This window comes from Mesoplodon mirus (assembly GCF_964341445.2).
Source record: "Mesoplodon mirus genome assembly, chromosome: 12".
NCBI lineage: Eukaryota > Metazoa > Chordata > Mammalia > Artiodactyla > Ziphiidae > Mesoplodon > Mesoplodon mirus.
In genome coordinates this window covers 15,533,220-15,556,325 of record NC_138988.1, presented here as the reverse complement: position 1 = coordinate 15,556,325, position 23,106 = coordinate 15,533,220, and the positions used below count along the sequence as shown (strand labels likewise).

General features: G+C 38.7%; 1 protein-coding gene across 3 annotated transcripts in view; it reads left to right on the top strand.

Moving 5' to 3' along the window:
- Positions 1–23,106, top strand: part of CHL1 (cell adhesion molecule L1 like) — a gene marked incomplete at its 5' end in the record, with an annotated part of 78,806 nt that overhangs the window by 30,726 nt on the left and 24,974 nt on the right. For all 3 annotated transcript variants that reach the window (XM_082638236.1, XM_082638237.1, XM_082638235.1), the window contains 6 exons: positions 5,084–5,215; positions 9,399–9,539; positions 9,861–9,972; positions 11,279–11,445; positions 15,831–15,996; positions 22,338–22,462. In XM_082638236.1, the coding sequence (XP_082494362.1) occupies positions 5,084–5,215; positions 9,399–9,539; positions 9,861–9,972; positions 11,279–11,445; positions 15,831–15,996; positions 22,338–22,462 (843 nt within the window). The remainder of the gene's footprint in view (positions 1–5,083; positions 5,216–9,398; positions 9,540–9,860; positions 9,973–11,278; positions 11,446–15,830; positions 15,997–22,337; positions 22,463–23,106) is intronic.

Here is a 23,106-nt window from a genome sequence, read left to right as displayed (position 1 = left end):
GCTACGGTAGCTGAATATTTTAACAATCTGGCCATGGTTTTCTTGACTGTAAGACTGAAGCTTTCAAAAGAACTGCAAAGGTTGCAAAAGGAAAAAATAAATCAAGGATGTAAAATTAATTACACAATTTAAAATGTTGACTATAGGACTCCAAAGGAATATAGTTTTCCCGAACAAATTGTCCTCACTATTCATAAAACAGCTATTAGCACTATTGAGATGTAAATAATGTTTTTGTGAGGAACATTTAATCCTTTATCCTTAATGAGAAACTACTAAATGTGCCCTCAGTTGTATGTTTTAGGAGTTTTTCTTCACCCATGCAAGTGAAAAGCAAACTGAGCTCAAGAAGTCTTTTTTCTGTTAAGTGTGAAAGCAGTAAATATATCCTTCATTAATCATATGGACGGCTGAGTTCACTTTCATTCAATTTTCTTCTGCCTTCCTGCACCTTCTTCGTTCCCTTTCTTTGTCTCTTGCTTGGAAACTCAAATTAAATAACAAGGATTAGCCATATAGGAAAAGAGCAGTGTTACCGTGAACTTTGAAAATCTAGCTCATTCTGAAAACACTCATTGTGCTTAAGTAAAAGCATGTATTTTACTGTATTCTCTATATCTGTGATACTTTTTCTTTATTACTAAACACAATCAAACTCTGTAATTTAGGCTACAACATTCTAAATAGGAAAACAAACCGCACTTTCAAATCCTATGATATGTATAAGCAACAACAGCCGGGATGTCTTGATGAGGCACATCTATCCTTTCTAGGAATCCATGGTCTAAATATAATATTACACATTCAATGAAAAGAGATCTGTTAAAATGGTATCTAAAACTTTCTAAATCCAGAAATCAAAGTATGACCACAGTTGCACTTCCACTGATTATATAAAGTCACGGTACAAAAGTTTACAGCACAAACATTGTTATCATGTAAGGCTTTTGAAACTTAGTAAGTATAATAGAAAAGTATTTATACATAATTATATACCCATAATTTTGCTGCATTTTAAAAAGATGTCATGAACTCAAATGCAATTCAGTCACTGATCTATTTAAGAAAGGCTCATTTTCAAATAAATTTATTTCCAAAATGTTGCAATGAAATTCAAGTTTGCTGAACCTAATAATTTTTGATTTGTTAGGATATAGATGTTTTATAGAAATCTGTTATAAGAAAATAACCTGTGTTGTATGTTTCATAGGTACCAAATTTCCTGTTTTATTTTGCTTTCTGTCTAGTGAAAAACATCTCTAATTAGCTTGCTTATCACATTCTAAATGTTCAGACATTTGCATCTCAGTTTTGAGCAGTGTGAGAGAAATTTATCATCTTATTTTTTAATTTACAATTATGACTAAATGAGTTAAGTTTCAACATAAGTTGTTTTCATCAGTTACCATAGATTTTAGGATAATAGATAAAAGACTGGGATTCAATGATGTTGTTTTCTCTCAGAGTTTTCCATTTTAATCATTCTTCTCTCTTGAGCCCTTTTTTCATCCTTTCAAATAGATCTTACCTGTCAGGAATAGAGTTGCATGTTCCAACCTCTGGAAAAATCTGTTCTCTGTCCCTGCATGCCCTTAGCCTCACTTCAGCCACCAGACATTTCCTGTCCTGTACCAGTGTCCTCAGGCTCACCATGCGTCCTATTGTCAACAAAGTAGCAACGAGGTAAATATGTTCAATCAAGGTATGAAATTATGAGATTGTGAATGACCAGCAGTCAGTGATTCCCTCTTGTCCAAGGCCCCTTCCTTTTTCTCTATGCCTTTTTCACTGGAGTCTTTAGGGATCAGTCATTTCAGTTCAACTGAAAATTACCCCACGTGCATCTGTTCTCATTGTGCCAGTGTCGGGGAGAAAGAAATTTTCCTCTTTCCTTCTATTTTGTTGTGGCTCCTCTAAGAATTAAATTGACATGAGACAGATTAACAGGAGAAAATAAAACAAAAGTGTAATAATATGTATACATGGGAGAGAGCCAGAAAAACTGAGTAACTCACCCAAATGGCCAAAGCCTCATCTTCAATACCATCTTCAGCTAAAGACAAAAGAGGATGTTTGGGACTTCAGAGGGGGACAGGACAGCATCTCCAAGGAAGACTGGAGACGGAAGAGCAAATGTTTGGTACGCAGATGTTTGCTGGGCCAGACAGAGACAGTGGGACACAGAGTGGACTCTAATCTCTAGGCCCTGCAGAGCTTCCCCTACCACAACTAGCCCATGTTCTTGGCAGATATTTCTGTAGTAGCTCTCTTCCAGAAACAGGCCTTCTATCTAAACTATTTTAGGCGGTTAGTGGGGAGGTCAGAGTTTCTTCCTGAGTCTTTTGGGCCTTGATTGTTTTCAGCTCAAAATAATCTGCATGCCAAAGAAATATTTTGGGCTGGCAGATTTTGTTCCCCTATACAAAGCAGAGGAGTCATCAGAAAGAGAACAATTCTGCCGTGGCTCTTCAGAGATCACTAATCTGGTGATCTAGTCTAGGTGCTCTCATTATGGATCCCAATTGTGAGGTTCTCAGTCTGGGCTGGAATTGAGAGCAGTGTCATGACAGGCCCAAGTAGAAGATGCTCTGAACAAGACAGGCTTGAAGTCCCTTTCACGTTGCATGGCCAATTCTACCTTTGCTCAGGAACAGCTTCATTCTTCAGGAGAAACAGGGATGAGAAGCATAAAAACAAATTTCCAAACATTTATAAACAAAGCTTGTGAGAAGGGGTTCAGGTACAGTTTAACGATGATTTCTAGTGGATATGCAAAACCTCGAGTCAGTTGATAGCTGTTGTGGAAGCGTGGATTTCGAAGCACAGAGTGAAAGTTGGTAAAGCTATTTAGGCTTGGTTCCTATCTGTGATCCAAATTAGTGAAATAGTAATGAGTTAGAAATAACACCACGTTTACGTCGGCGTCTCGGTGCTGATCACCCAGTAGGTCTGCAGGTCCATGGAATGGCAAGAACAGAAAGCGGGGCTTCTTTTCCTGGTGACCCTGGGCAAGTTAGATGATTCTCCAAAGCTCAGTACTCCATGTGTAAGGTGAAATGGTTGGATAAGATGGTCATTTAAGGGTTTCCCTGGTGACGCAGTGGTTGAGAGTCCGCCTGCTGATGCAGGGGACACGGGTTCGTGCCCCGGTCCAGGAGGATCCCACATGCCGCGGAGCGGCTGGGCCCATGAGCCGTGTCTGCTGAGCCTGCGCGTCCGGAGCCTGTGCTCCGCAACGGGAGAGGCCACAACAGTGAGAGGCCCGTGTACCGCAAAAAAAAAAAAAAGAAGATGGTCATTTAAGCACCCTTTACCTAAGATCTAACAGTAGTAGATCTAAATACAGATACCGAAGGATTAATGAAATTTGTAGGATGAGAATAGAAATGGAAATCTTGATTTTATTATTCATAAAGATTTAGGGAAAGGTCATAGTTACACGGTATCCTTTACTATTTTTATTGAAATATAACTGACATATTACATCATTTGTTTCAGGTGTACAACATAATGAATGATATTTGTGTGTATTGCAAAATGACCGGCACAAGTGTCGTTTTCATCCATTACCACATAGTTATAATTTTTTTCTTGTAATGAGAATTTTTAAGATCTAATCTCTTAGCAACTTTCAAATAAACAGTACAGTATTATTTATCTGTTATAGTCACCATGCTATATATTTATATCCCCATGATCTCCTGTATTTTTACATGTTCTGAAAGCAATAGTCTTAGTTTTCTACTGTGAATAAGAAAAATTCCATGTTTTTTCTCTAACTCAAATGTTTAATTTCACTGTGGTTGTATGAAAAGACCAAAAGAAAGTAACACTCACATAAAAAATGCAGACAAACACACAAAAGCTAAAGCCCTTCACCTCGGAGGGTCATGTGCAGTTTATAATTTGGACTACTGCATTTTAAACTAAATGACTAAATATTTACAAATTGTAGATTATGAAGACACATATATAACTTGGAATTTAACAAGTCCACACCCTGTTGAATAATTACAAAGCCATGTCTGTTGCTCGGACTTAAACTTGCCAGGGATATTTGTATATTTTTGTTTTCCCTGGTGAATTTATAGACTTTTTTTTTCCCCACATAATCCCTCTTTTCCTTAAAAAATTGTTTAAATGACATTTTTCATTTTATACATATATGTATCTTAAAGACTTTCCTTTTTGACTAAAAATGGAAATCCAGAAATGTCTTGGGGAAAATAAGCAACACTTGATGGGAATTACTACCTACCGGTATTGTGCAGTTTTCTCTGAAATCAAATTATCCAAACCATCCACGCTCTAATATGAATCTTTTCTTCACTCCTGACATATTAATATACTTAAGGTGACAAAACATGACAGTAATGTTTGCACTAAAGAATGTCTCCTTCTATACTGAAACACACCACTTAGAATTATAAGATTGGAGCATTAGGGCATAGAAAGATGCAAGTATATGATTTAAATCTATCTTTTCCTCCATTGTTTGAAGGCAAAAAGGTAAATATTGGTTTTAGGATTCCTTCTCCCACCCCCTTGCAAAAGAAAATTTCTAGGAAGTAATGTCTCCCAAATTCTTAAGATAGATAATTACATATGGACAGATAAATGCTATAGAGTCATTAATTAAGAAATACTTAAAATAACGGCTGAACATTTTAATTTCATTAAAAATTTTTCAAAATATATTTTTTGAATATCAGCCATTTTAGATGCCTTGCACTCAATAAACTTCACGTTTACCCCTCCTTCATTTTCTGTAATGAGATAGATACTTGTGTAGCTAAATACAGTGACTGTAGGTAACTACTTTTAGTGTGTTGACTTTATTACACATGCTAAGATTCCAGATTGTAACACACACACACACACACGCGCACATAACCACACACAAACCCTATTCCAGGCAAAAACAATGCCCGTCTTGCCTTAGAGAACATTTATGAAAAACAGCTACTGTGAAACACTTTGTTGTGTCTGCCATCTGCTGGTGCATACTAGAAATACAGCCCTTAACATTTTTGGACCTTCTGTGATCGAGAAAATGTTGATGAGCTCTTCAGTTTATTTCCAGAGCCCCCTCGCTGGACAAAGAAACCTCAGAGTGGCGTGTATAGCACTGGGAGCAGTGGTATCCTGTTGTGTGAGTCTGAAGGAGAACCTGAGCCCGCAATCAAGTGGAGAGTCAATAGTTTCCCAATTGAGAGTAAGTGAAAACCCCAACTGTGAGGCCATGCTGAAGGCAGGGGTTTGCTGGGACACAGTGTTTAGACACCCTCATTATGGCTAAAGTGGAGTTGGTAAGTGGCTGGACTGACAAGACAGATCTAACCAAGAAATCCAAAATTGCATCTTTCAAAGCAATTTGATTTATGCTTAGATTTATGGGAAAGCCATAAATAATATTTGTTGGGTTATTATGTTAATTATATAAAAATAAGGTTTAAAAAATAAGACAACTGAATGGCATAGAGGATGCATCCAAGGAGGAAGGTTCCTCTCCCTGAGAAGAAACAGGTACAGGGACCTAGTGGTTGAGAGCACAGGCTGGAATTTAGGACTTCCCTTGGATCCAGGCAACAGGGACTCCTCACTGGGTTCTGCTCTTTACAAGGACCTGCTACGGCATGCCTATCTCCATGATTTGAGAAGTCCGCAGGGCCAAAGTGACATGCAAAGCCTGAACCTGGCTCACTGCAGGTTCTCGACCAAGCTTCAGTAACCCAAGACCAGAAAAATCCCCTTTGCAGTCAGCTCTGAGCCCTTCCCAGATGGGCTGGGCGTGGAAAAGAAGGGATGGACCAGGGCTGAATGCCTGATCTCCCCCCTCCACTGTGTTCCAGCACAGAGCTCCAAGAAGTCCCAAATCCTCAATTTGAACCTAGAGCCCTGGTCTTTTTTTTTTTTTTTTTTTTAAGATTTTTTTGATGTGGACCATTTTTAAAGTCTTTATTGAATTTGTTCCAGTATTGCTTCTGTTTTCTGTTTTGGTTTTTCGGCCACGAGGCATGTGGGATCTTAGCTTCCTGACCAGGGATGTACCTGCATCCCCTGAACTGGAGGGCGAAGTCTTAACCACTGAACCGCCAGGGAAGTCCCATCCCTGGTCATTTTGAATGTCTTTGTTAAAGTAGGATAATAGAACAGATCTTATTGGTCAATTGATCAGCTTGATTTAGAGCATTTACAATATGGAGACATGTGTGTGTTGATTCTATTAGTTCCTTTGCCCTAGACCTACTCGTTTCAGGGTAGGCATCCTGGTGACATATAGACCTGGAGTCCCAACAAGGCTGTGCACCTAAGCTTGGGGAGATTCACTAAACAGCTCAAGATCATACAGCTGGGAATCTCCTGAAGCTTAAGTTTTCAACTGCAAAATGGAACTAATGGTAGTTGGTTGTAATTGAAAGAGACCAGTGGAGTCTACCAAGTAGGATATTACTTGTCTGTAGAGCATTGTGAAAGTTTATAAACTCTGGATCCAGAGGGTCTTTGTTTGCATTCAGGCTCTACCATTTACTAGTTGTGTGATTTGGTGTATTACTGACCCCCTTAAAACCTGTTTTCTCATCAGTAAAATGGGGATGAAAATACCACCGACCATTGGGGATTTTTATGTAGATTAAATGACACACATAGAGAATGTTTAGCGCAGTGACTGCCACGCAAACAACACTTCCAAAGTATTGTTTACTATTGTTTTCACATAGCAAATACTCAGGAAGCCTTAGTGCTCATTGTTATTTTTGAGAAACACATCTGTTTTATTTTTCTTCGTATGACAATAGGTACAGTGTCAATGACAAGCAGATACTAACTGAACATATTCAATGATGAGATTGAAAATTAAAATGATAGTTATTTTAAAATATCTATTACTCATACAAGCTTATGACTATTAATCTAGAAATTGTCAAATAACAGTATGACCATATCTACTTTCTCAGCAGATAACAACACAAAATCACTTTCAGTTCTGTCTCGTTATAGCTTTCAGAAGAAAGAATGTGCCTACTTATTTAAAATACAGATACTTTGGCAAAACAATGAACAGTTCTGAAAAATTTTTTTCTTTTCTTTTTTTGATTGATACATAACGAACATGCATTATGTTAGATTCAGGTGTACAACATAATTGTTTGTCATTTGTGTATATTGCAAAATGATCACCTCGGTAAGTCTAGTTAATGTCTGTCACCTTACAGAGTTACTTAATTTTTTTGCTTGTGATGAGAACTTTTAAGATCTACTCTCTTAGCAACTTTCAAATGTGCAATACAGCATTAATAACTATTACTGCCAGGCTGTACGTTATATCTTCATGACATTCGTTCTATAACTGGAAGTTTATACCTTTTTACCTGCTTCATCCATTTGGCCCATCCTCTGGCAACCACTAACTGTTCTCTGTATCTATGAGCTTGTTTTGTTTTGTTTTCTATGTCTCACATATAAGTGAGATCATACATTATTTGTCTTTTTCTGTCTGACTTATGTCACTTACAATAATGCCCTCAAGGTTGATCCAGGCTGTTCCAAATGACAGGATTTTCTCATTTTTATGGCTGAGTAATACTCCATTGTGTGCATATGTGTGTGTATGATATATATATATGTATCTCACATTTTCTATTTTTTTTTTGCTTTTGTGAATCTGTCTTGTTTTTATTTATTTTTTAACTTTTTATCGTATATTGGAGTATAACCGATTAACAATGTTGTGATAGTTTCAGGTGCACAGCAAAGTGACTCAGACAGGGCTTCCCTGGTGGCGCAGTGGTTGAGAGTCCGCCTGCCGATGCAGGGGACATGGGTTCGTGCCCCGGTCCGGGAAGATCCCACATGCCGCGGAGCGGCTAGGCCCGTGAGCCATGCCCACTGAGCCTGTGTATCCGGAGCCTGTGCTCCGCAACGGGAGAGGCAACAACAGTGAGAGGCCCGCATACCACAAAAAAAAAAAAAAAAAAAAAAAAGTGACTCAGACATACATATACATGTATCCATTCTCCCTCAGACTCCCCTCCCATCCAGGCTGCCACATAACATTGAGCAGAGTTCCCTGTGCTATACAGTAGGTCCTTGTTGGTTATCCTAGAGCCCATGCTCCACAACAAAGAGAAGCCACCACACTGAGAAGCCCTCACACCACAACAAATAAATAAATAAATAAATTTATTTATTTTTAAATGCTGTGGGATGTGGTATTGACTGAAATACAGTCCCCCCGACCTGCTCACTGGCCATATTGGTGCTGATCTTGCAGGTTCTGAGCAGAGTTAATGAGATAACACATGTGCTGTATCCAAGAGTTCACTGGCCCTTAATTAAAGCACCATAGGGACTTCCCTAGTGGTGCAGTGGTTAAGAATCCACCTGCCAATGCAGGGGTCAGGGGTTCGAGCCCTTGTCCGGGAAGATCCCACATGCAACGGAGCAACTAAGTCTGTGCGCCACAACTGCTGAGCCTGTGCTCTAGAGTCTGCGAACCACAACTACTGAGCCCTCGTGCTACAACTACTGAAGCCCCTGCGCCTAGAGCCTGTGCTCTGCAGCAGGAGAAACCACCAAAATGAGAAGCCTGTGCGGCGCAACGAAGAGTAACCCCCGCTCGCCACAAGTAGAGAAAGGCCGAGTGCAGCAACGACGACCCAACTCATCCAAGATAAATCAATGAATAAATAAGTCTTAATATAAAGTACCATAAATATTAGATTTTCTCACTTCCAAAAGATATTTCCAGAATTATACATGGATAAGCAGTGGGGTAAGATTTATTGCCGAAAAGGTAGAAAACCTGGTCTGTGCTCTCAAGAAGAGTTTAGTCCTTCTGGGAAAATGAAATATATGAGCTATTTATCTGAAGTGGTTAAATAGCAAAGCAGGGCAATGGAAATGAATGGTGTAGATGGGAAAATTGCAGAAGGGCAGAGAAGTGAAACAGAGGAACAACATGTCAAGGGGGAAGATAGCAGTCAATATTGGTGGATTGGGGGGATCCAGCTGGGTTGATCATGTGGTTTAGGCTGGGCAGTGTCAGGACTTCAATTACAAGAGTAAGTGAGATTCAGTTCATAGTGGGACTTGAGTGCTAAACAGAAAATGTGGAATCTTACTTGTGGGTGTGTGTATGGAGAGGCAGACAGCTAGAGATCAACACATATTTTGACAATAAATACTCATTTGGAGGACGATTGAAATTGCAGAAGGGTCTGGAAAGAAAAAATCATGGTTGATGTTAAGAAATACTAAAGAATTGGCTTCAATGAACTCTTATTCACCCTAAACTGGTCTTAAAATATAAATACCGTGCGACACGTTTAATGAATAGTGTATAAATATTTTAGGTTCTATTTTTTATCACACTGACAGTCTTTAATGTCTTGTAGGAAATCCATTTTCTGGTGATGTCATCTCCCCCAGGGAAATCAGTTTTACCAATGTGCAACCGAATCACACCGCTGTGTACCAGTGTGAAGCCTCGAATGTCCATGGCACTATCCTTGCCAATGCCAACATCGATGTTGTAGGTAAGCATACCTAGGAGCAGACTATTTGTCTGCTCTTTTCTACAGGAAAATGTTCACGGTCATACTCAAAAGTAGATTGAATTCTTGGCACATAAAACATGGGAAAAATCATAGTACCTTTCACCTTACATTTGAGCATGAGGCCTCATACTAAAAGTTATACTTCCAAAAATGTATTGCATTGGGATACTTTCTAATTCAAGAATACAAACTGTGATAGTCAACTGTTTTCCCTTATTAATATGGCTGGGATATAGAAAAAAATTAATTTGCTTGTATTATATGAACATTTAAAACTGCATTTATATTATTTTCCAATAGATGTCCGTCCATTGATACAAACTGCAGATGAAGAAAATTATGCCACGGTGGTTGGGTACAGTGCTTTCTTACATTGTGAGTTCTTTGCTTCACCTGAGGCAATTGTGTCCTGGTAAGCTGTTACACGGTTTTCTTAAGAGAATGTCAGTTGTAGATTGTGCCTTGTTTCTTCATCCATCATTTGACAGGCTGCACTGTGTCAAGTTATTACATGTAGCGAGTGCCTCTGAGAAGCAAGGTAGCAAACTTACTTACCTAGCTTTCCTGGCACTGTTGACTAGATTTGTAGTATTCTCTCACATGGGGAAATATGGAGAGCCATTTTTGCTCACAAAAGAAAGCAAAAAATTGAAGTGATTGCTAAGACAATTTTATAGGTCTCCATTACGGATATATCTAAGGTCATACATTACTGTTGTTGTTTTGGGTATTACCTAAATAATTGTTAAGTCTGCATTTCATTCCAAGTGCCTATGTTTAAAACTTTGTCAACATGTATTTTGTATTTAATTTCGATATATTGGTTGGTATAGTAACTCCACACATCATTGTATGAATCTACCATATTTGTTCCTTCACTAGAAAAACTTGGTTAAACTAGTCTTAAATAATTTTTCCCAGGGCTCTGCAGGGCTGAGATTAGAATGAGGAGAGCAAGGCAAGGTCATCCAAGTATAGGGTCAGATTCTGTCTTTATTTAAAATTTGGATATTTTGTTCATTGTGGATTCTTTTATATTATTTTTGATTTTTAGAAATACCTCATTAAAATATTTATCTTGATTATACTGAGATTTTTTTTTTGCCAACCCTTAAATTTTGTCTCTGAGGCAAGTGCCTCACTTGCCTTACCCTAGTGCCCGCCCTGTGAAATGTATAGGGAGAATCAAGCTGTGGCAGCAAATGCTTGGAAAATGGATGAATGTAGGAGAAAATGACTCTGGGTGATGAGGGTCAATGTAATCCATGTCCACAGGACAGGAAGGACTTCCTGGCCTATAATATTTCTGAGTGACCAGTGTTCCTCTAGGACAGCAGGAGGTTCAGAATGTTTATTATCTCTTTCAATTACTAGCTTTCCCATTTAGTACCCTGAAGCAATGACTAACTAAAGCGTTCACCATCAATAGGCAGAAACTATTTATTAAACTCTGAGGACAGACACAAAGTGGTACTGAGCGCTATTATTAATACAGCAGAAGCATAGAGCTCAGACACAGATTTCCTCCAGTCACAGTCTATTTGGGCAGGTAAGATGTATACCTATCGCCTATTTTGGAAAAATTGTGAACTCTAATGGAACATTTCATAAGGTCTGCTAAGCTCCTGAAGAAGGGATAACACTGAATGACATCAGCGGCCAGTTTGCAAAAGAGTATAGGATTCTATCAAACCCACATTGATTTATACTTTCTATAGGCAGAAGGTGGAAGAAGCAAAACCCCTTGAAGGCAGACGGTATTATTTCCATGAGAATGGCACATTACAGATCAACGAGACCACAGAAGAAGATGCTGGTTCCTACTCTTGTTGGGTAGAAAATGCTAAAGGAAAAACAGCAGTCACAGCCAACTTGGATATTAGAAGTAATTTTATTTTGTTTTTACTTTGCATGAATTGTCACATGGCTTCAGTTTTTCATTTTCCCAAGTGAAACAATATGATTTAAGTTCAGGCATCTGTTAAATTTCTTTAGACTGTTTCAAAACTCCTAGATTGGGTTTCATCTAAATGACCCTCACAAGAATTATCAGATATGTCGATGATGTGTCCATGGCTTTATACAATTGTAAGAGGGAACTAGGTGTTCTTGGTGATGGATGACCAACAGTACTTAAAAGTCCTCTATTTTGGTGTATTCCTGTAACTCTATTTTATTTCAATAACCAACTCAGTGTAATGTCACCAGTATTCAACTCACTGAACTAAAAATTTCACAAATAAACTCATAAAGGATCAGTTTCGTAAAGACTCCAGAATGACAAAATGAGGAGGCTTTTGTCCTCTTTTTGAGTCATAAACAGCTCTGTATTTTTTCTCTTGTTCAAGCAGCCTGTTTCATTTGTAATTGCTCCCAGTAGTTAAGTATGTGCCAAGATATGTCAGTGTCCCAAAGAGGGGCATGTCAACACCTAGATTCAGGCTGACTGGAACCCAGATCCACAGGCATCAGCAATATTTTGATTTTAAAATTGCTCAGAGAACCCTTTTCAGGGAAACACAAAGAATAGAAAGATTCTATAGTAAATGGAGGGAGGGTTTGTAATTCCTGTGACAGGTCACTCTCATGGCCTGCTACTACCTCTGCTTAGATAACAGGTACATATTTGTTTAATCATCTGTTTCCACTGCTACCTTAACATTTGTCTCTCTCTCTGCACACACACGCACACCCTTCTTTCCTTCTTTTATTCTTTCATCGTATTTTTTCTATACCCTAAGTTATCCAACATGCCAGCCCAATGGACTATATTTTTAAGGCACATTAATATTCATTGATGTCTACTTATAGTGGATGTCTCTCTGCATTTTCAAGTGGTATGTGCAATTTTTTAAATGCTCTTATAACATCAATGAAGATGATTCTTTTTATACTTTATAAAACCAACCTAGATCAAAGATAAGCAACTCTGCCAGGTGAAAGATAATGAGAGTGAAGTCTGGAATCTAAATGAACCATCACATTCCTATTGCCCAACACAGTGCTTGGCCCAAAGTGGACCTCAAAACTGCTAGTGGCCAGAGAGAAGGCCACGTTCATAAACTTTTGGTCTGCTCTAATGTCCATTTTATATGTAAGGGTTATATAGGAATCGTATCCATGAGAATTAAGGGCATACTTTTTACATATGAAAAAGGAATGTCAAGAATGGAATTGAATAAGAGGCTATGCAGCATGAGCTTTGGTCTCTTTCAGTCTTGAGTTCAAATCACAGCTTAGTCCCTTCCTAGTTAGAAAATATTAGTATCCTTACTTAATTTCATTTTAACCTTAAGTTATCTTCTTGGTGAGGTAGAGATATTAATATTCATAGAATTGTTGTAAAATGTCACAATGAATATAAACTTCTTCACAGAGTCTAGTTAAATGAAATAAGTGCTTATTAAATGGTATCAATTATTATTCAATGGATTCCTTTAAAGCTAGAATTAGGAGTAGGATGTTTAGAACTTCACTTGAAATTAAGTCAATTTGATAACCTCTTCAGATTTCATGCTTGGAATATCAAAAACTCAATTTTACTAACACTTCAATTTTTAATCAGTTTCTTGAGTAACATATAGATAGCAAATATTAGAACATGATTGTGGAGTTGGAGGTCAGCTCATGAGATTTGGCTTCTGAGAGGATTACCAAGTGCCACATTGGGGTAAAGTATATCTGCCTTTAATATGGTCCTTAAGAGTAAGGATTATATGTTTTGAAACAATTATAAAGAAACAGACATTTTCCAAGACAGCCACGGTACCAATGTTTGAGCTTTATATTGTTTTGTTTTGTTTTCTAACATCTTTATTGGAGGATAATTGCTTTACAATGTTGTGTTAGTTTCTGCTGTATAACAAAGTGAATCAGCTATATGTATACATGTATCCCCATATCCCCTCCCTCTTGCGTCTCCCTCCCACCCCTCTAGGTGGTCACAAAGCACCGAGCTGATCTCCCTGTGCTTTGCACCTGCTTCCCACTAGCTATCTATTTTACATTTGCTACTGTATATATGTCAGTGCTACTCTCTCACTTTGTTCCAGATTACCCTTCCCCCTCCCCATGTCTTCAAGTCCATTCTCTACGTCTGCGTCTTTATTCCTGTCCTGCCCCTATGTTCATGAGATCCATTTTTTTCCTTTCAATTCCGTATATATGTGTTAGCAAACAGTATTTGTCTTTCTCTTTCTGACTTACTTCACTCTGTCTCTAGGTCCATCCACCTCACTACAAATAACTCAATTTCATTTCTTTTTATGGCTGAGTAATATTCCATTGTATATATATGCCACATCTTCTTTATCCATTCATCTGTAGATGGACACAGGGTGCTTCCATGTCTTGGCTATTGAAAATAGAGCTGCAATGAACATTGTGGTACATGACTCTTTTTGAATTATGGTTTCCTCAGCATATATGCCTAGTAGTGAGATTGCTGGGTTGTATGGTAGTTCTATTTTTAGCTTTTTGAGTAACCTCCATACTGTTCTCCATAGTGGCTGTATCAGTTTAGATTCCCACCAACAGTGCAAGAGGGTTCCCTTTTCTCCACACCTTCTCCAGCATTTACTGTTTGTAGATATTTTGATGATGGCCATTCTGAGTGGTGTGCGGTGATACCTCATTGTAGTTTTGACTTGCATTTCCCTAATGACTAGTGATGTTGAGCATCCTTTCGTGTGTTTGTTGACAATCTGTATATCTTCTTTGGAGAATTGTCTATTTAGGTCTTCTGCCCATTTTTGGATTGGGTTGTTTGTGTTTTTGATATTGAGCTGCATGAACTGCTTGTATATTTTGGAGATTAATCCTTTGTCAGTTGCTTCATTTGCAAATATTTTCTCCCATTCTGAGGGCTCTCTTTTCATCTTGTTTATGGTTTCCTTTGCTGTGCAAAAGCTTTTAAATTTTATTAGGTCCCATTTGTTTATTTTTGTTTTTATTTCCATTTCTCTCGGAGGTGGGTCATAATGGATTTTGCTGTGATTTATGTCATGGAGTGTTCTGCCTATGTTTTCCTTTAAGAGTTTCATAGTGTCTGGTCTTACATTTAGGTCTTTAATCCATTTTGAGTTTATTTTGTGTACGGTGTTAGGAAGTGTTCTAGTTTCATTCTTTTACATGTAGCTGTCCAGTTTTCCCAGCACCGCTTATTGAAGAGGCTGTCTTTTCTCCATTGTATATTCTTGCCTCCTTTGTCAAAGATAAGGTGACCTTGTGTGCCTAGGTTTATCTCTGGTCTTTCTATCCTGTTCCATTGATCTATATTTCTGTTTTTGTGCCAGTACCATATTGTCTTGATTACTGTAGCTTTGTAGTATAGTTTGAAGTTGGAGAGCTTGATTCCTCCAGCTCCATTTTTCTTTCTCAAGATTGCTTTGGCTATTCGGGGTCTTTTGTGTTTCCATACAAATTGTAAAATGTTTTGTTCTAGTTCTGTGAAAAATGTCATTGGTAGTTTGATAGGGATTGCATTGAATCTGTAGATTGCTTTGGGTAGTATAGTCATTTTCACAATGTTGATTCTTCCAATCCAAGAGCATGGTATATCTCTCCATCTGTTTGTATTGTCTTTAATTTCTTTCATCAGTGTCTTATAATTTTCTGCATACAGGTCCTTTGTCTCCTTAGGTATGTTTATTCCTAGGTATTTTATTTTTATTCCTAGGTATTTTATTCATATTGTTGATATTACTAATTTACTTTCCAAATATGACTCACTGTAACTCATTCAACAAATACGTATTGAGTACCTACTGTACGCAGGCTCCCTTCTGGGCTCTGGAGTTACTTGAATGAAACAAAACAAGCAAAGCCTCCACGTTCATGGTGCTTATGTTCGCATTCCACACCTTCATGTTGTTAGTTTATCTATGCATTGGCTTCACCATTTAATCTCAGATTTGAGTTAATAATAAACAAGTTAATAGAAAATTAATTGATTTCCTCTTTATGGTATTTTGATCACATGTCCAGAAGCACCAGAAGGACAATTTATATTATTTTCAATATCCAGAGGCATTTGCTTGCTTACACTCTTGGGAAATTGCTATTAATATAATACTTCTACCCAGGTGCCCTGGCTTGGAAGGAATGAAAATAGTAATGATATGTGATGTTAAGAAATAACAGTGTGACAAACATTGCATGAGGATTTGACTATCAGTGTTGACCATTTTGGTTGATTAAATTGCAGACACTTGATAGCAAAGTAAGCTGTGTTCTATAGCTCTAACTAGTATCTTTATTTTGTAAAAACAGATGCTACAAAACTTAGAGTTTCTCCTAAGAATCCTCGTGTCCCCAGATCACATACACTTGAATTACATTGTGAGAGCAAATGTGACTCACATTTGAAATACAGTTTAAAATTATCCTGGAGTAAAGATGGAGAAGCCTTTGAAATTAATGGCACAGAGGATGGCAGGTAGGTAAACTATTTTTTTTATCTTTATTGGAGTATAATTGCTTTACAATGTTGTGTTAGTTTCTGCTGTACAACAAAGTGAATCAGCTAAATGTATACATTTATCCTCAAATCCCCTCCCTCTTGAGCCTACCTCTCACCCCCCAATCCCACCCCTCCAGGTCATTACAAAACACTGAGTTGATCTCCCTGTGCTATGCAGCAGCTTCCCACTAGATATCTATTTTACATTTGGTACTATATATATGTCATTGCTACTCTCTCACTTCATCCCAGTTTCCCCTTCTCCCCCTGTGTCCTCAAGTCTGTTCTTTATGACTGCGTCTTTATTCCTGCCCTACCACTAAGTTCATCAGTACACCATTTTTTTAGACTGCATATATATGCCTTAGCATACGGTATTTGTTTTTCTCTTTCAGACTTACTTCACTCTGTATGACAGACTCTAGATCCATCCACCTCACTTCAAATAACTCAATTTCGTTTCTTTTTATGGCTGAGTAATATTCCATTATATATATGTGCCACATCTTCTTTATCCATTCATCTGTTGATGGACACGTAGGTTGCTTCCATGTCCTGACTACTGTATATAGTGCTGCAGTGAACACTGTGGTACCTGACTCTTTCTGAATTATGGTTTTCTCAGGGTATATGCCCAGTAGTGGGATTGCTGGGTCATATGGTAGTTCTATTTGTAGTTTTTTAAGGAATCTCCATACTGTTCTCCGTAGTGGCTGTATCCATTTATATTCCCACCAACAGTGCAAGAGGGTTCCCTTTTCTTCACACCCTCTCCAGCATTTATTGCTTGTAGATTTTTTTTTTTTTTTTTTTTTTTTGCGGTACGAGGGCCTCTCACTGTTGTGGCCCCTCCCGTTGTGGAACACAGGCTCCGGACGTGCAGGCTCAGCGGCCTCGGCTCACGGGCCCAGCCGCTCTGCGGCATGTGGGATCCTCCCGGACCAGGGCACGAACCCGTGTCCCCTGCATCGGCAGGCAGACTCCCAACCACTGCGCCACCAGGGAAGCCCTGTTTGTAGATTTTTTGATGATGGCCATTCTGACGGATGTGAGGTGATACCTCATTGTGTTTTTGATTTGCATTTCTCTAATGATTAGTGATGTTGAGCATCCTTTCTTGTGTTTGTTGGCAATTGGTATGTCTTTAAAGAAAATTACAGGCCAATATCACTGATGAACATAGATGCAAAACTCCTCAACAAAATAGTAGCAAACAGAATCCAGCAACATGTTAAAAGGATCATACACCATGATCAGGTGGGGTTTATCCCAGGAATGCAAGGATTCTTCAGTATACACAAAGCAATCAATGTGATACACCATATTAACAAATTGAAGGATAAATACCATATGATAATCTCAATAGATGCAGAAAAATAATTTAACAAAATACAACACCTATTTATGGTAAACTATTATAGTATCTCATAATATTTGCTTGGGATTAAACCTTGCATTTGAAAGAAAAATAGTTGTAAAAGTATACACACTGAATTAAAATATAAAAACTGCTTATTACATTTCAGTCTTTAAGGCAGTATTTAAAAGGTCAAACAGTGTACTTGTTTCACTTCCACACGTTTCTCTCCTTATTTTTGCTACCAATTTTTCATGTAACATGTACCATCCTGTGAGTGCAGGCAACAGAAACAGCTCCTGTTATTTGAGGAATATTTATTGCATGGGCTTGGGTGCTCACAAAACCATTAGAAAGAGTGGAGGAGATAGGTCTATGGGTGCTGCTTACTAAGCTTTTGGGTTTTTGGTGATATGGCATTGCAGCTGCAATTCACATGTCTGGAAATTGCTGCTGTCTTCACTGCCCCCCTCACCCCACTGGTTCTCCTGGTGAGTCCAGCACTGCCAGCTCTTATATCTGCCGGAGTCGCTGTCTGCTCACAAGGCCCTAGAGGAGATGGTGCCCATTTCTCTTCTACCTCCCAATCTCATAGGAATTTATCTCATGGGTGGAAGCTAAATCATATCTCAGATCCTTCCTATTGGTAAGTATTGACAAGTATAGTTTTGAGCCTTCCAGCTTCTTTGTAAAGAATATGTAAAAGTGTAGAAGAGAGAATGTAGAGTAAGTGTGACTAGATGCTGACTAGTACTGTATTTAAACACTGTTAAGTGTATCAAAGGAAGAGAAAACAGTCAATATTTAACGAATGCGTGTGCTGTCTTTTGGAAGCAGAGGACATTCCCCTTCCTTTTGCATTGTTGCTGAGTTAGGGGTAAAATTTGACCATCCTTGTTCCAGATCTCACCCGCTGTCTTGTTATTCATCATTCTGAAAAACTAAATCTGAAGATCTTTAGACAGGACTTGCATTCCTTAGGCGAGATGGTGTCAGTGTCATCATTAAGAGAATGGCCTCTGGAACCCAGGGGCTTGGGATTGAATCCCAGCTTTGTCACTTATTGGGTCTGTGACCTTAGACCAGCTGCCTAACTTTTCTGTGCCTTGGTTGTATATTCTATAACATAGTTTAGTTCAAAAAAATTGTTTAAGGTAACTTCATCATAGGGTTATTATCAGTTAACACCAAGCACTTAGAATATACTCAGTACTCAGTCCAATTTAGCTGTGATGACTCATTCTCCTCATTTCTCTGGTAGTCTTGTCTCATTTCTTTTACCTGCTTGGTCTTTTTTGGTATTTGTGGGTATGTGTGCCACTTCTATATAAAGGCATTGATTGGTCTCTGCCTGGGTACTTAATTTATTCTATCTCATCCCTCCTCTGTATTTTATGTTTGTGGAAAGGCAGCATATATACTGCAACCAGTTGTCAGTGACACAAAAGGAGAATAACTGTTGATACCTAACAGGCTACATGTTGCAACAGAGATCTTCAGCCTTTGGTTAGGTGTGAGTTGATTTGTCAACTGCTCAGATCCCCCCCAAATTCTGTTTTGTCAACTGTGTAGTTATTTGGGGTCTTCCGTATAACCTCTGGGTTATAGCCAAGAAGGGAATCAGACTCATGCCTTGTTGGTAATGTGACCTGCATATTTAGGCCCTGAATCCAGACTCTCCAACCAGCCTCTTTGTGTGACTCAGTTTTATAGCTTCTGCAGGATGATGCTGGGGCTGACACTCAATTGAGCCTCTGGCTCTCTGAATCACCTAAGTAATGCAGACATTCTTCTAGTTTTCCTTAACACAGAAGTGATATTTGGGGTGGGATGGGGTGGGAATGACTGTTGCAGGCTGGTCTTGACTGGAGCCAGGAGCAGGCATGGAATTGTAGCAGGGAGTTGAGATCACAGGTATCAGCTAAATTTCTGTAGAACCATTAGTAAGCTCCCATTTCTCACCTTCTGCCGGGACACCTTCTCCTATCACTAGGCTGGGAACCAGAAGCTTTTACCTAGAAAGTGGTTAAATTTCTGATCCAAAGGCACATAGAGGAAAATGAGAAGTAAAACGCCTTCTGCTCTCCCCTTTTGTCCCCTGTTATGTACAGGGGTATGATAAGTGTTGCTACCCTGGACCATTATACCTGCTGGGTGCCTCATGCTATGTTAGTGCCTCCCATACATGCTTTCCCTCTATTATCCTCACAGTAAACCTATTAGGAAGGCTGAAATGACCTCAAGGAATTTTCTGTGGATTTCTAACCTGCAGGTGGCTCTAGACAATACAATATTGTTATGAAAAATGAAATAGAGTGTGGATATGCTATCAAAACACTTTTAAAATTTAGACTGTCCTTAACAAATGTAATGGGGACTGTTCATGACCATAGACAGAGTGAACGACCCAGTCCTGAAGGAGAGGAGGGATGGCAGAGGGATGTGGGATGTGTCCATGTGTCCGTGAATAGGAGGATGAGAGGGAAAAGGTGTCAAAAGCACAAGTGCGAGGGCTTTATCTTAGCATCAAGGAAGGGCTTCTTTTTCCCCTCAGAAATGGCAGCAGATGAATGGGGTAGAACTCGGGTGGGGGATAAGGATGCAGAGGTTATAAGGCATTAGATTGGGCAGAGATTATAAGGATAGAGAAGGGTCTCTTCCTAAGAAAAGAGGAACTAAGGTAATTTGTTCAAGCAGAAAGGCAGGAGGAATGGGAGTTGGGGCATTAAGAAATGTGATTAGTTACAAGCCAACAATGAATTAAATCAATTTGATTAATATTATTAGTAACACTCTTTGAGCACATACTAAGCCAGGCTCTATACACAAATCACTTTATGTGTTTTCCCTCATTTACTTCTCCTGAAAAGAAAGAAAATATTGTTATCCCCATTTCTTAAATAAGGTGAATTAGGCTCCAAGTTTTGTGCAAGATTATACAAGTCATAGTTGGTGGAACCAAGCCTCAAACACAGGTCTCCAAAGAAAGCAACATTTTTAATACTGCCTGGAGCGAAATTTGTTACAAGATGGAATGGAGCAAGAAAACACTGGAGGTTAACATGGTTCGGGGACTAGCAATCTGGATATTTCAGATGAAGGAGGTGAGAGGTTGTAGAATGATAGCAAAGGGAGGTAGTTAAGCAGGTAAAAACAGGGGAAAAGACTGAGAGGAACAGAGATGAAGATGAAGCCAGAGAACAGGTTCTATGTAGAGTAGAAACCATTTTAAAAATGTATAATGTGCTTAACAAGGATTTCTTCAAGCAGAATACAGTTGATCTATGATGGAAACAGTGTAAGACAGAAATAAAGAGTTGTGGTCTTAGGCACTGAGAATTTGGAGCTGTTTGTTACTTCAGCACAGCAGAGTGTATCCTTGCTAACACAAATAGTTGTCAGATTTTGATGTGAGCCAGAATTACCTAGGTATCATGTTCAACTGCAGTGGCCCTTGTCCTATTCCCAAAAGTTCTGATTTGGAAACTGGACTGAGCCCAACAAAGGAAATTTTTAATAACCTCCCTGGGTACATCATACCTACCAGATTTCAAGGACCAGGGGGTCATTCTACCTTGATTAAAATGAGGTACATTCGTGAGTTTTAAAAGACAGTGCATTACAGAAAAGTTGCCCTTAAGTTGCCGTTTCTTTCTGGCGTGAAGCAGCCCCACACCAGGGTACAAATCTTGGCAAGAAGATTGTAGGCTAGATTTCAGCTCCACTGGGCCCTCATGGATGTGCAGGGCACAAACAGCCCTCTTGAAGAGGTTATTAAATTGTATTTCTTCATCTAAGAAGGTAAACTTTGCAAAATTATCAGTGTATGTAATATTCTGATATTTGTACCAAATGGACACATAACTAACATGAACTGAAAAACTATGTCAAAGCTTTATCATTACAATTATAGTGAGATTCTTGACTAGCAATACCAGGTAGTATTGATTAGCAAATCATTCAGTGATTGGTAGAGGGGTAAGGGGCCGACTTTGTCTGTAATCAAAGGGCAGAACCATGTTTGACTTTACTACAGTTTTAATTGGTTTTCTATAACTCGAACTTTTCAGCAGCCTATATGAGTTTTATATTAAGAAACTAAATTATTTAAGATTTTCTCTCCCTCCCCACAAGGCAGACATTGTTTATTTCAATTAAATAGCACAATGCTGTGAATATATCTCAGATTTAATGGAACTTTATTTTTAAAAAAATACTTGAATAGTTATGCTAACAATACATAGGCATAGGGTAAAGGTATAATTCATATTTTAAAAATTCATATAGTAAACTCAATTACAAATTGGCAAAAAGAGAACAAATAATAAAAAGCCAGCACCAAATGATTTGCAAAAAGAAGTACTAGTCTGCCATCTACTGTTCAGATAAGTCACAGTTCACTTTTTATCACATCTTAAAGTGCATTCTATGTGGGAGGTGGAAGGATGGAGAAAAGAGAAAGTTGTCAAAAATAGAGATTGCCAGACTTCATCTCACATATTCTGGTTCTGTAGAACTGGGGTGTGATTCAGGAATCTGCCTTTGTAAGAAGCACCCAAGTTGATCCTATGTAGGTGGTTCCCTAAACATACCTTAAGAATTATTCAAATTTATCTTAGCCATTGTGAGGTATGGTACACTCTTCAGACACACCAGGCAAGATGGCTCCATCACTGACCCATGAATCACAGATGGTTGGATTTGGTAATTTAAAAACCAACCAACCAACCAACCAACCTGATCCCTTTCATGGCTTGTAGACATTTGTGTGTGCTTGAATAATACTTTCCAGTTTTCAAGTATGGCATTCTCTAATAAAATTTGCATTATGGGACAAGTTTTTTTTTTTTAATTCTTCCTTAAATTGCTTTCTATGGGGAATATTTAGTTTTGAAAGGATTACATTTCTGTTGTTTCTGTTTGTTTCATCCTCATCATAGACTCACTTTTTTCCTGGTAGGATAATTATTGATGGAGCTAATTTGACTATATCTAATGTCACCGTAGAAGACCAAGGTGTATACTCGTGTTCAGCTCACACTGCTCTAGATAGCACTGCTGCTATGACTCAAGTTACTGTCCTTGGTAAGTGCACTAACGAATAAGGAAATCTTTGTTCACTTCTTTTCCATTACTGATTAAATTCCACTGTTCTTAGGCAATTAAACCAATGATTATTTAAGCCCATGCACATTTATTGTTAGTTTGAAATTTTCAATTAAAGAGTGACCCTACTTTCGAGTGCTTTTGCCTCTTCTGGTTCTAAAGAAGTTAATTGATGCTTAATTTCTTTTTTCTACTTGGGTAATGTTGCCAGAAGCAGTGGGAGGTAGGTGATGCTCTCAGCAGAAAGAAAACTGAAGCATGCTTGAGTTCCCAGGACCCTTGAGTTACACTTTCCTAGTGCACGGAGAAATGTGGCTAAGGAATGGAGATGGGCCAGCATGGAGGGGTCAGGGTAGGGGCCCAGTGGTGATTAAACAGTGGCTCTGCCCTAAACCAGTGGCCTAGACCAAGCTCAGCTCCCAAGGTCCCAGGAAGGGGGGAAGGGAGGGACTTCAAGGGTTCTTCTGCAAAGAAAGGCCTCTGATTTTTTAAAATAATAATGCTAATTAGAAAACAATGTGCACAACTCACTGGTGTAATCAATGCAATTACCCCTGCAGTTACCCATGTCGATAGCTCTTAGACCCTTAGACCGTCCGTTGGATAGCTCTCCTAGTTTCCCT